Here is a 13,484-nt window from a genome sequence, read left to right as displayed (position 1 = left end):
TAGATCTGTCCTTCAGGTGAGTTGGGACATTCCAACACAGACCAGGAGGAATGTGGAGGAACAAGAGCCAGTGAGGCAATTTTCCCTACTCCCTCCCACCACCTCTACAAAAATGTATCTTCCACAGCCTTCCCCAGCGTGAGTAATAATTCCATTCTTGTAGCACAGAGGCAGCTGGAGGTTGAGCAAAAGACACTGAAGCCTCATTATGTGATAAAGGGTTAGGGGATACATGATTGGGAAACTGTTATGCTACACTTGTAAAATTGGCATAATACGCCAATCCTCATGAAAAAAGCACAGATTTGAAGGTGCCCATAGCTAAGGCCCTGCCTGCTTGCCAAAGGACTAAAAAGGGAAGTTCTCATTCATGATATGCTCACTCTCCTTTAACCAACTTTTTCTCTTGACAGAACCAAACTAAAACAGATATAAGTATGTAAAGAAGAGTTAAGATTGAATGTATAAATTTTTCTTTTGCTTCAAATGTGGACAAAGAGAGCAGAAAAGGGTTACTTGGGGATTACAGATCAATTAGCTGGAGATTTGGTACCAGCGGGAGGGGAGTACTCTTCCTCAGTCACCAGCCAGGCATCCCGGGCAGCCACGGAGTTGGTTCCTATCGCAGCACTGGTAATGGCCTCACCGATAGTGAACTGAAGTTCAATCTGCTTGGCCTGCAAAGAAGGAAGCAAATGCCATGAATCAGAGAAAACATTTCCCAATAGCATTCATTTTATGGAAAGGCTATTGAATACTGTTTCCCTCTTTTGCCTGGACTGCTTTCAGCCTTCCCAGGTGGTTCAAAAGTGAGGTATAGTGAAGGAATGGAGAAGGTAAGATGACTTGGAGATCTTTTACTAAGTCCATGTTGCACTCCTCTCCTCACCCTCTATAAGGAACCATGACACAGTGATTTTTAATCTTCATAAGCATGATACCCTTAACCTTGGGGGAAGGGCATGGACTTAGAAGCCACACAGGTCTCAGTGCAAATTCTAGTTCTGTCTCTCACCAGCTTCCTACTCTTATTTAAACTGAGCTTCAACTGCCTTATATGTAATACTAGAGGCCCAGTGCACGAATTCGTGCATGAGTGGAGTCCCTCGACATGGCCTGCAGAGATTGCACTGAAACTGGCAGTTCAACCCTGCCTGCCACTCCTGCCTGCAGATCCCACTCATCCTGCCCCCAGCCCCTGTGTCTGCCATGGGCTCACGCCCAGTCAGTCCTGATTGTGAGAAGCAGCGCTCACCATCCGTGAGCCCTGCATCTGGTTCCCAACCCCGGAGGGAGGAGGCAGGGGGGGCTGGACACCATCGGCAGATGGGCCCTCCAAGCAGGCGGTGGAATGCCCTTGCCGGCATGAGATCCGAATCCGTCCTGCTGATGTTTGCACCGGTTGTTGGGATCCACCTGATGGCCACTTTTATATCATTTTTTCCTTGCTGAGCGTGTAGAGAGGGGAAGCAACAGCGATGCCCAATTTTTTAAATTTGATTTTGAAATTTTGGCATGATTACAAGTCACTAACTCAGCACAGAACTGGATCTCAGTTCCCTTTGGCACTGTGTACCATGAATTGAGAGAAATGGAAAAATGAAGAAATAAGATAATAAAGAACAGAAAGTAGGAGGGAAATGGGAATGCTGACCTTTGTAGAGAGCTTTACAAAGCATACCTATGACAAAAATTTAGCCATTCCTAAGCTCAATCAACCAAATGAGATGTCAAATGCTGGTATCACATGCTTCCTATTCTGAGAAAAGGGGATTTTAAGGGCTTCCAACCCAGCTTCCCTGGACAAAAGCTTCTCTTGGCAACTCTAAACTGAGAAAAAGATACTTCAACACAGAGAATCCTATATTAGGGGTTCGTTTAATGGATCTATCTTCTACATGATTCCGATTGTTAATAACAACAAAGTTGGCATTACAAACAAAAACAAAACCCTTAAAGCTCCATTTATGAATGATAAGCTATCTATAATGCTTTAAATAATCCAGTAATAAAGAAATAAATAAAAGAAATAAAAATAGGCACACAGGCACTCATTATGTTATCTCTCTACTTTTGTGTTATTTTATAATGAGGAGTAAAATAAACTTTGCCTTCAGTCTCGTGGGCAATTAGACACTGTGATAAATGCTATGAAGAAGAATGAAGCAGAAACTGGTTTGGCTCAGTGGGTAGAGTGTCGGCCTGTGGACTGAAGGGTCCCAGGTTCGATTCCGGTCAAGGGCATGTACATTGGTTGTGGGCACATCCCTGGTAAGGGGTGTGCAGGAGGCAGCTAGTTGATGTTTTTATCTCATCGATGTTTCTGGCTTTCTGTCCCTTTACCTTCCTCTCTGTAAAAAAAATCAATAATATATATAGAAGAAGAAGGGAGGGTCATGACAGCATAGATAACTAAAGAACCTATGTACTCTCGCTTGAAAGGTCAGGGCAGGCTTTTCAAGGGGCACAGCAACAACCCAAGAAAGAGGGAAGTATGGGTCTTTATTTATTTATTTTTTTAATATATTTTATTGATTTTTTACAGAGAGGAAGGGAGAGGGAGAGAGAGTTAGAAACGACAATGAGAGAGAAACACAGACCAGCTGCCTCCTGCACACCCCCTACTGGGGATATTCCCACAACCAATGTACATGCCCTTGACCAGAATCGAACCTGGGACCTTTCAGTCCGCAGACCGATGCTCTACCATTGAGCCAAACCGGTTTTGGCGAAGTATGGGTCTTTAAACAGCTAAGAGCAAAGGACGCAGAGGCTAGTGTACAAAAATGTGAGTGAGTGACAAGAATTGAGGCTGGGTCAGGGGCCAGATAGGGCTACACTTAGACCCTCATCACACTGGGCCAGCAGCTGTCAAGTGGCAGGTCCTCACTACACTGGAGGACAGAGCTAAGTCATCAGACGCGAGAGCAGCTGGAATAGTAGCATCCACCCTCATCTAAGCGACTGGGTAGGTTTCCCCTCCTACTTACACTGCACCATGCTTCACTCAAAAATGATGAGAAAAGGACTTTCCCACGTAAGTGAGTTAGTCAATGCTATGTTCGTCAACCATCGTGACGAGCCCAAGGCTGGCACTCAATAAGTACTTGGTGAATAAATAAATAAAAGCTTAATTTAAAATCTCACAGCATGCCTTTTATTTGAATGACTAATAATCAGAAAGCAATATAAATACCTCCACAGAATCCATCAGACCTTGCAAGAGGAGTTTCTGATGAGGAAAATCTCCATCCCCAACTGGAAAATATCCCAGTGTTTGGATTGCTCGTTCTTTCATCTAGAATAAAAGAGAATTACTTTTTAAAGCATATAACAGCTTTATCCCAGAAGAATGTTTCCAAAATGAGACGGCAGAAAGGGGGCAGTCTATCTAATAACGCAGCAGTGTATACATGGGTGTTTTTATAGTCTCCAATTTTACAGAATTATATCTGTAAGACATTGGAGGGAGAAAAACACTGAGTCCATTAAGGGTCCATAGGTCCAAAAGAAGAAAAAAGAAAGCCCTTAACTAAGATTATTATCCTTCAAACTGCAACAGTTACAAATGTGGGTTCTGGAGATAAACCAAAGAACTTATACATACTTATATGCATAGCCCATGAACACAGGCAATAGGGTAGTGAAGACATGGGGGAGTGAGTAGGGACTGGGAGAAGTGGGGTAAAAGTGGGGGTGGGGGGGTAGATATCTGTAATACTTTCAACAATAGAAAGTTAAAAAAAAAAAAAAAAAAAGAACCTAAGATCAAATCACATATCCTGAATATTTCTGTAACCTTTACAGGTATGTGACCTTAGGCAAGTCACTGCACCTCTCTATGACTGTTTCTTCATGTGGAAAACACAGATGACAACTGTATCTACTTCACTAGACATTTGGAGGATTCAATTAATTAATGTATGCAATGCACTTAGCTCATACCTGGCACATCACAAGTACTCAACAGTGGTTGGTAACTAGTTAATAATGACAAGTAAAAACTACAAAGTGGCCCTAGCCAGTCTGGCTCAGTGGATAGAGCATCGGCCTGGGGACTGAAGGTTCCCGGGTTCAATTCTGGTCAATGGCACATGCCTGGGTTGCAGGCTTGATCTCTACTAGGTGTAGGAGGCAGCTGATCAATGATTCTCTCTCATCATTGATGTTTCTATCTCTCTTTTCCTCTCCCTTCCTCTCTGAAATCAATAAAAATATATTTTTTAAATAAACTACACTGTGTGATCTTCCCGAAGATTTAAACAGTAGCTACACCAAGAATAAGATTACACATTTATTAAACTTAAGAGTAAACTAATTCTTCTGCCTGTTAAATCATCTCATACTTCAACACTGAGGTGTTTTGACCACAAAGGAAATGTTTTAAAGTCCATGAAAATTTTTACCTAAAACTAAAAAACTATAAATGTCCTTTCCCTCACAGATTACTTGCACTGCTTACTATGCCCAGTCTTCTTAAAACCAAACTCACCACAGGAGGTTAAGACTTAGATTTGGTCTGAAATAACAAAACTCATAAAATTATTTAACACTTTATTATCCACCTTCTGTATGACAAAAGAACTGATGCTCTTAATTAACACTTTATCTAAATCTTAAGTTATTGCCTGCATTGGAGTAACTTGGTCAAATGATGCACACACAAGGTTATGCACAAATCATCCCCAACTCACCTAGAGCAGTGGTCAGCAAACTCATTAGTCAACAGAGCCAAATATCAACAGTACAACGACTGAAATTTCTTTTGAGAGCCGAAAACCGACTTCTGTGCATGGGCCACGAAGTTTCAATTGCACTGTACACGCGCACCTGCACGTGGTGTTTTGTGGAAGAGCCACACTCAAGGGGCCAAAGAGCCGCATGTGGCTCTCGAGCCATGGTTTGCCGACCACTGACCTAGACTTTCCTCTCATTCCTTTTCACATTAAGCCCTCTTCCAGCTGCAATGCCATCCTAATTACAATTCATATATAAATTTCAGAAAGGAAGGAAAAAAGGAAGAGACTTACCTTATTTGTTTCTTTACTAGAGGGTATTCTATTTAGTAAGCTTTCCACAAGATGTTTCTTGGTAAAGCCAGATCCCTCACTGGGGATTGGGAGAGGACCATTTCTGCCAATTTCACCCAGGGATGTACAAGCAGCAATTGCCAGGAGGGGCGATGTACTGTCCAAAAAGGATCCTGTAAACACATTTAGACAAAACTGAGAAGAAAATACTATTGTCCTTGTAAACCAAAGAAATGATTTCAAGATTTTTTTAAAGACAGTAAAACAAAATCAACGTCTATAGTATCTTCTAGTTAATTCATTAATGTTTACTTAGTAAACATAAAAAAGGGGCTATACAGATAAGTATACAAACAGATAAAAACAGTGGAAACGGGGCATAAAGTAATGTCTTTTTTTAATGTTTGAAGTTTTTCCCATAATAGAATCATGTTGTAAAACATACAGTAAAACAGAAGAGGTAGTTTTGATATTAAAACACAGAATTTATTTAGCATCGAGTAAGGTTTACACAAAGGTTTGTGCCTTTAAAGTTCACTGCTATAAAAAGAAATAAAAATGGTCCTATCCGGTTTGGCTCAATGAATAGAACATCTGCTCCACCTGCAGACTGAAGGGCCCCCGAGTTTGATTCCAACAGGGGGCACAGGCCTGGGTTGTGGGCTTGGTCCCCAGTAGGGGGCATGCAGGAGGCAGCCAATCAATGATTCTCTCTCATCATTGATGTTTCAATCTCTCTCCCTTCCTCTCTCTAAAATCAATAAAAAAATATTTTTTTTAAAAAAGAAAAATGCTATAATTAATTTTAACCTAATGCAAAAATTGTGACATCCAAACCAGCATGAACACATTAATTACCTATTGTCTCTGTGGCGTTCTGAATGAGTTCCTCTTGTTCAGGCAGGAAACCAGCATTTGTCTCCAGGTCTTGTTGCTCTGCTATTCTCATTTTCTTTTTAGCCAAAAATCTTCCTATGGTGAATCCCAATGCGAGCACGGATCCATGCTGTATCTCTGGGCTCTGAGTTTAACAACACAATAGCATATGTCTCTGTCTCTCTCACATGTGCAAGAATACACTGAAATAACTGTGTATTTATTAGTCATCTCTCCAACAAAACATAAGGCCAAAGAATAAAGTGATCTTTGAGGTTCTACTGGATACTAATAAATTAGGTTTAGGGAACAAGAGAAACTTTTGAGTTTCTAACACAGATAATTCCAAGAAGTTAAGCCAAGTCTTGATTAACTTCAAGATTTAGATTCCCTAATCCCACTCCCACTCCAACTCCGGGAGGGGTGACTCTCTTGCATGTTCCTATAGCACCCAAACTTTCTTCTAGCTTATAGCACTTAGGTAACTTATGCAACTACACTATCATAATTTTCTATCGTAATTTTCCAGCATAATTTCTCCCTATTGCCAACCAAATACAATAAACAGATCCTACTTCTAATTGCTCAAACCTCCAAACACAAGTTAAGTAAGCAATAAAATATTTGAAAGCATATGTTATTTACTGATAGGACAGGCACAATGTTAGGCAGCAGCATATGTATTTACTCCCCATTACATTCTAGCACCTAAAACTTGAGTGCCTATAAGACACAAGGCACTCAAATTTGTCAAATGAACTGATTCAATTATCTCATTTAAACCTTACAATCATAAAAGTTCATTTTACAAATGAGAATGCAAGAACGAAAAATATACTAGATATTTTTTGTAAAATTCTACTATCTCCCACAAAAATAAATGAAGACCATATTGGTAACATACATGATTATTTTTTGTAGTCTTTATAAGCTGTTCTAGCATCGACTTCAACTCGTTTCCCGACACTGTGGATACCACCACAGAATAAAACAAAGCTGCCAGTTCACGCATCTCTTCTTTACTGCTGTTCATCAGAGTCTGAGTGGTATAGAAAAATATTTTATATATATGTATCTTCCTGCTGATAACATCTAACATTAAAAATTAAAATAAATGATACATTATATTGTTCAATCTATTGAATATAAAAACACAAGCTACTTCATAGTCAAATAAAAGTTGAATTATATACCAAAATCTATGCATTTTCATCAAATATAGAAAGTATAAACAGGTGAAGTTAATACACATATGATTTAAAAAAGAGGTTAATAAATGTTTTCTGCAAAGGGCCAAACAGGCTTTGTGGGCCATATGATCTGTGTCATAAACCCAAAAGCAGCACAGACAATAAACAGGTGTCTCTTTGTTTCAAATCAGCTTGATGGACACTCCAAGTCTCATGTCAGGAAGTGCTATTCGTTTTTGTGTGGTTTTTTTTCAACCATTCAAAAACGTAAAAACCATTCTTAGCCTGCAGGCCATAAAAAAACACACCAGGTTTGGCACATGGACTGGAGCTAGATGACCTCTGATCTACAAGATCAAACATCAAAGTCTCTAACATCATTTTAAAACCAGCAAATATTCACGAAGAATAAAAACCTTTTAAACTAGAAGAAATTTCATGAGAGCAGATTTTTCCAGAAGTGTAAAACTCACACCTCTTGGTCAATTTCATTCATGCTTTCACACAGAAAGAGATAACCTGTACATTTAACCATAACTCAAGCTGCAATTATGTAGCACAAAAACTATTATATGGGCCATACCCATACAAAGAAAATTATTCATTGTTTAACTGAAATTCAAATTTACCTGAGCATCTTGTATTTATTGCTAAACCTGGCAATTCTTTGGGTATGACCATGGGATGAAAACATTTTTCAACACAGCTGGCGAGAGTGTCAATTGGTACCACTCATAAGGATGTGCACTGTCAAAATTGCTAAAATGCATGTACTCAACTCCACTTCTCCAGGACCCATTAGAAAACATACTTCCTCATTTTCAAAATGACAATTGTTCATTGCATCAGACTAGAAATACCCTAAATGGCCATCAGTAAGGGTTTATATAAATCATGGTACACTCATACAGGGGAAAACAATGAAGCTGTTAAAGAGGATGCTCTCTCTGTTGTTACATAGGAATACCTCCATGTTTCAGTGATAAGTAAAACAAGTAAGATATAAAACTAAGTGACAACTGTGTTACCTTGTGCAAAAGAAGAAATAAAAATAAAAAATGCTTATTTTTATTGGTGTATATATGCATAAGTAACCTCTAGAAGGTACACCACCTATAAGTGATGATCATGTATATTTGTCAGTGAGAGAGGAAGGGACAGGAAGCTGGGGGATTTGGGTAAGTGGGAGACATTTTACATATTTTTTCTTAAACTAGATAAATCTGTTAAACTTTTTAAGACAGAAAAATAATTATTTTGTACTCATATGACTCTCAATTCATCTCCCACTCTCATCAGATGGACCACTGAGATACAATAACTTACATGTTTCTCAATAAGTGTTTGATGATAGAGTTTTCATAGACACTAACATGAAGATAAAATCATGAGACTTAAAATATGAAGACTCAAAGAGAAAGATACATGCACAGGATATACCTTTATCCATTCTATTTTGTCTACAAACTTGGTAGCCAGCTTTTCTGGATACACTGAGACAGCTTCCAAGAGACAGTACATGACTGGCAAACCTAAATAAGAAAGAATTCAGAACCATTTTAATTTCAAGAGAAATGATAAACATCAGAGATCACTAAATTCCTTTAGGAGGCAGTCCCTAGTTCTACAAAGGAAAAATTAACCTAAATGGCATGTGACAATACAGCATATTTACAGATGGGTTATCTATACTAAGCTGGCCTGTTATTCACACCCACTTCCAAAGTAAAAATATTATCTATTATCACCATTTATTTCTGAAAAGAGAAACAGTGCATCAAGGATGAATCAGATAAGTTTAGAAAAAGAAAGACTAATGCTCAATCATATTAGTGAAGAGAAAAAGTAACTTTACTATAAATTCTTGGCTGAGCTTAAAATTAGACTTTTTTTTTCAAGTGCTATAATATTTGTCCTCAGCATCACAACCTCCTACCTCCAACACCTGCTAACAGCTGCTGAAGCAGGCCGATGTAGATCTGAACAGGGTTGGTTTCTCCACTCTTGGAAGATGATGAGGATGTTGTCTGGTTGCCTGACATTAAAGTCCTTATATAGCGTCCAATGGCCGGGGCATGATCTTGCATATCTGCCAAACTCTGAGAGGTGGGCACCACGCCCGCACTGTGAGCCAGGCACATTCTTAAGTACAGAACTATCTAAAACAGAAAGAAAAAGAATACCAGCTAAGTTTCTCCAAAAAATCAACGTGGGAGGATATTCTTCAAATGACAGGTTGAACTCCTCTACCTTCTTCATAAAGCTATTCAACAATCCCCACAAAAACTGAAAAACATGACCCAATATGTTAACTGAAATTACTATAATAAAGTAAAATTTACCTAATAAGCTTTCACAAATCCAAAGAGTGCTCTTTAGTGGCATTTAACATAGTTAAAAAGCAAACTCAATTCCTAAAGTCTAAAAAAATTACAATACTCTGTGTATGTGTTTGGGTGTGCTTGCGAGAGGGAGAGAGAGAGGGAAGGAAGGAAGGAAAGAGGGAAGGAGGAAGGGAGGGAGGGAGAGAGAGAATAAGCAGAAACCTGAGGCAAATAACCTACTCCTGTGGAAGTCCAGTTGTTATTTAATCTCCACTGACACAAGAATTTGAGAAAATGGGTTCCAATAATCTACAGAAGAGCAAATATGACACCATAAAAACCTCTGATATAAACTGGCTGCTAAGGAGTCCTCTGAAAGCTCATTCCTTGACAGCTAAGATAGGACAGGCAGCAATTTCATTGTGAGGAATCTTACTCTCGTCATTTAATTAATGCAAGTCAGTGACCTAAACAACAGAATTTCCCTTAGTAAATGTGACAAGTGAATCTCACTCTCCAATCTCCAAAACTAGATAATCCAAACAACCTCAACATATTGTTGGCTTTAAAATTCAAATCTAACTTGACGTAAAATCTTAATAGTAATCAATGTAAAGCATCCAGTTCTTTCAAAAGAGAATCTCAGCTGAGATAAATGTATTTATCTACTCCACTATGAATTAAAATAATACCAATTACCATTACTATTTTTCTAATAAACAACTATAAAGAACAATGGCACCACAATATGAATTTATCTAGAGCACAAAGTATATGCAGACATCTCTTTGGGTGTGACATTACCTTTTAGAATCTTTATAGAACGCAAAATAGAAATATATGCTAATCCTACCTCCCCAAAGGCTGCTGGGTTAAATGGAAGGACAGTGGTCCCAGTCATGTACTTGGCTGGAGTTTTCATTCGATGGGAAGCCTAACAAAATAAGCCCAAAACAAACACCATTACTGAAAAATGGAGCGCATGTCCTTCCTCAGTTTGAAAATAACTGTACTTCAAGCTGCATTACTGTTTGAAATGGGTTCTTTCTACTCAAAACATTTTCCATTCATCATGCTATCATGTTCCTCACTCTAAAGGACAGGTATGTTGCTTTTTCTTCCTCATGTTTTTACTGGTTTGTTTTAAAAAGAATAAATATTTATATACGAACACAGCCACCCCAGGCCACTGCATGCCAGCTCTTTAACAGCAATTGAAGCAGGAAGAAAATATGTGTACAAGAGCATCTCTGACCACAAACAGGACTGTGCGATGGAGAAAAGAATCATGGCCGCTTAGAACTGACCCTTCAACTCCCTTCAGGTGACTACCTGAGCAAAAAGCTAGGACCACCAGTAGAGGCAGAATATAATGGAGTAGCCCTCCCCCCACCTCTCCTCATCATACTCAAAGAAACACTGATATAAACAGTGGAACAGGATCAGGGCTGGGGTCAGGACTGCCAATACTCTCTGATCTATTAACAGAGAACACTGCCAAAACAGGTGACTTGCAAAAGCAGATGTGATGTTCTCTTACGATCACAGTGGAAAAAATCTGAACTGCTCCCTATATCATTCTTAAACTAAAGGTGTCTTAAGTAATGTAATTAAAAATAAAAAGGAGATGTATTTTTAAGCAAAATACAGCCGAAGTGTTGAAGTTAAAAGAAATTGCAACCAATTTAGATTTGGTTAAAAGAGATCAATTACATTTGAAAATAATTTTTTTCTCTTCATTTTGTACCTTCCTCTTATTGTAAATATTGACATTGTTAGAACTGTTAACTACTATCAATAGTTAATGATGATAACCTTTTAAAGGTGTCACCTAAAATACGTATGTTTAATTTCATCATCCATTATATAACTCAAACTAATTATCTGAAGTCCAATGCCTTACCTTTTCTTGGATATAATATACCATTTCTGGGAAAGAAGGCATCTGCTTAGAAGCACTTTCTTTTCTGTTTCTACCAGGAAGACACCTTAATACTCGCTGTGCTTCTCCATGGACTTCTTCCCGTCTTTCAGACAAATAAGAATAAAAAATCAATTTCACCAATTGCAGAATAATCATTTGAAGACAAAAAATAGCAATTTTATTTGGCAGCTGAAGTTTTGAGAAAATGCCTCAAATATATTCTTGGCTATCTAAGCAGGGTCAGAAGATACATTATAAGAAATTACTTCCTTTTGGTAATTTCTTGAGATTTGAAGTCTTGTGGCTTGCATCTTTGAATTTTACCCACAAGTAAAAAAAAAATGAGACAGGTTGTGACTACAGATTTTTATATCATACCAAGGGACATACTTTCTAACTCTTTAATAAATTGCTTCTAAATTCCATAGACCAACATTTCAAACAATTTTAGTAATACTTGAATAAATTTAAAATGAACCCAAATTCAAAATTAACACCTTTTAAAACTTACGGATCTCCTGCAGCTAGCAAGAGCAAATATCTAGAAGGTATATGATCTGAGGGAAACACTGTGCTGGCAAATTTCACAGCCACCTGTCGAACTTGAACTTCAGGCTATATGACATACAAACACACACACAAAAAAAAAACACCCACAGATTAAAAATAATTACCAATAACTCATTCTAGTCAGGATAAGTCATATTAATTATATACAATCAAAAGTTAATTTGCTTTTCAATAAATATGTCTAAAACATAATCAAGACAAAGCAATTGTGCAAGATCTTTGACCATGTTGCTTAAAAGTCTTTAGATAGTGATATTACTTAAAAAGTACTTCTATGATCTAAGGCAGTAGTTCTCAACCTTTCTAATGCTGCAACCCGTTAATACAGTTCCTCATGTTGTGGTGACCCCCAAATATAAAATTATTTTCATTGCTACTTCATAACTGTAATTTTGCTACTGTTAATGAGTCATAATGTAAATATCGATGTTTTTCGATGGTCTGAGCAGGGTTGCTATGAAATAGCAATGAAAATAATTTTATGTTTGGGGCTCACCACAACATGAGGAACTGTATTAAAGGGTCATGGCATTAGGAAGCTTGAGAACCACTGATCTAGAGAGGACCTTCCAAATAAAGCAGAAAAAACCAAAAAGACCACAGCCAGAGACTTTCTCTCTATACATGCACATCCTCAGCCCAACCGTGGCACCAAGGTCACCGTGACAGTTTCTGGCCACAACCTGTTTTTCCCCAACTCTCAAACTCAAAGTAACATGAGTCAAATTTAGATATTTTGGAGGGAATATAGAGTTTACTTGGAATCCCTATAAATTTGAAGCAAAATATCTCATGCTTTTTCAGATTAGTTCTAAAGCAAAATTTCAATTACATAAGTATATTAAGTTAACTTAAATAGACTAATAATCTATGAATATAAAGTTCAACCAGAAAGCAGAATCTAGCTCAGCTAGTGTGGCTCAGTGTTGAACATCGATCTATGAAACAGGAGGTCATGGTTTGATTCCTGGTCAGGGCACGTGCCTGGAATGCTGGCTCAATCCCCAGTATAGGGAATAGGGGAGGCAGTCAATCAATGAGTCTCTCTCATCATTGATGTTTCTATCTCCCTCTCTCCCTCTCCCTTTCTGAAATCAATAAACATTTTTTTTTAAAGATGCATATACTACCAGCCATTAGAGTTCACATAGTTGGTTTGGACCTACCTTTATCAAGTATGAAGCCACAAGTGCCTCCATGAGAGTTCGCTGTGCTCCTTCCAAAGTACTATAAGCTCCAACCATCATAGATAATGCTTCTTGAATAGCAAGTCGAGTCTCGGGCTCTTCCTAAAAGAGAATAAAAAGTGTTTCCGTCCTTATTGGGTTTCCAGGTGAGCATCCAAGCAGAAAGCATAAACTGGCCAGGTGTTTCCCTACCTTGCACAGGGCTTCAAAGAGCTGCTGCACGAGAGCTATATCCTTAGTGAACAAATGGGGCATTCGGCTGTAAGAGAATACAAGACTACCTTTACTATCATAAATTCCCATGACATGGAAGAAAATAAAATTAAATACAAATTTTCCTGAACCTGTAATTTCATCTCTGGACATCATGTCAGCATCATTAG

General features: G+C 38.3%; 1 protein-coding gene across 4 annotated transcripts in view; it reads right to left on the bottom strand.

Annotated features, from left to right (window-relative positions):
* The window catches only part of ECPAS (Ecm29 proteasome adaptor and scaffold), a 94,071-nt gene that overhangs the window by 31,325 nt on the left and 49,262 nt on the right, over nucleotides 1–13,484 (bottom strand). For all 4 annotated transcript variants that reach the window (XM_084898157.1, XM_084898155.1, XM_084898158.1 and 1 more), the window contains 12 exons: nucleotides 13,294–13,360; nucleotides 13,081–13,203; nucleotides 11,856–11,959; nucleotides 11,324–11,447; nucleotides 10,274–10,354; nucleotides 9,033–9,255; nucleotides 8,537–8,628; nucleotides 6,811–6,945; nucleotides 5,889–6,051; nucleotides 5,031–5,203; nucleotides 3,197–3,298; nucleotides 554–677 (listed from right to left, as the gene is read on the bottom strand). In XM_084898157.1, coding sequence (XP_084754283.1) covers nucleotides 554–677; nucleotides 3,197–3,298; nucleotides 5,031–5,203; nucleotides 5,889–6,051; nucleotides 6,811–6,945; nucleotides 8,537–8,628; nucleotides 9,033–9,255; nucleotides 10,274–10,354; nucleotides 11,324–11,447; nucleotides 11,856–11,959; nucleotides 13,081–13,203; nucleotides 13,294–13,360 — 1,511 coding nt within the window. The remainder of the gene's footprint in view (nucleotides 1–553; nucleotides 678–3,196; nucleotides 3,299–5,030; nucleotides 5,204–5,888; nucleotides 6,052–6,810; nucleotides 6,946–8,536; nucleotides 8,629–9,032; nucleotides 9,256–10,273; nucleotides 10,355–11,323; nucleotides 11,448–11,855; nucleotides 11,960–13,080; nucleotides 13,204–13,293; nucleotides 13,361–13,484) is intronic.

This window comes from Pipistrellus hanaki (genome assembly GCF_964339955.1).
Source record: "Pipistrellus hanaki genome assembly, chromosome: 11".
In the NCBI taxonomy this organism is placed as follows: domain Eukaryota; kingdom Metazoa; phylum Chordata; class Mammalia; order Chiroptera; family Vespertilionidae; genus Pipistrellus; species Pipistrellus hanaki.
The sequence above is the reverse complement of the archived record's forward strand: the minus strand, read 5'-3'. Positions and strand labels throughout refer to the sequence as shown.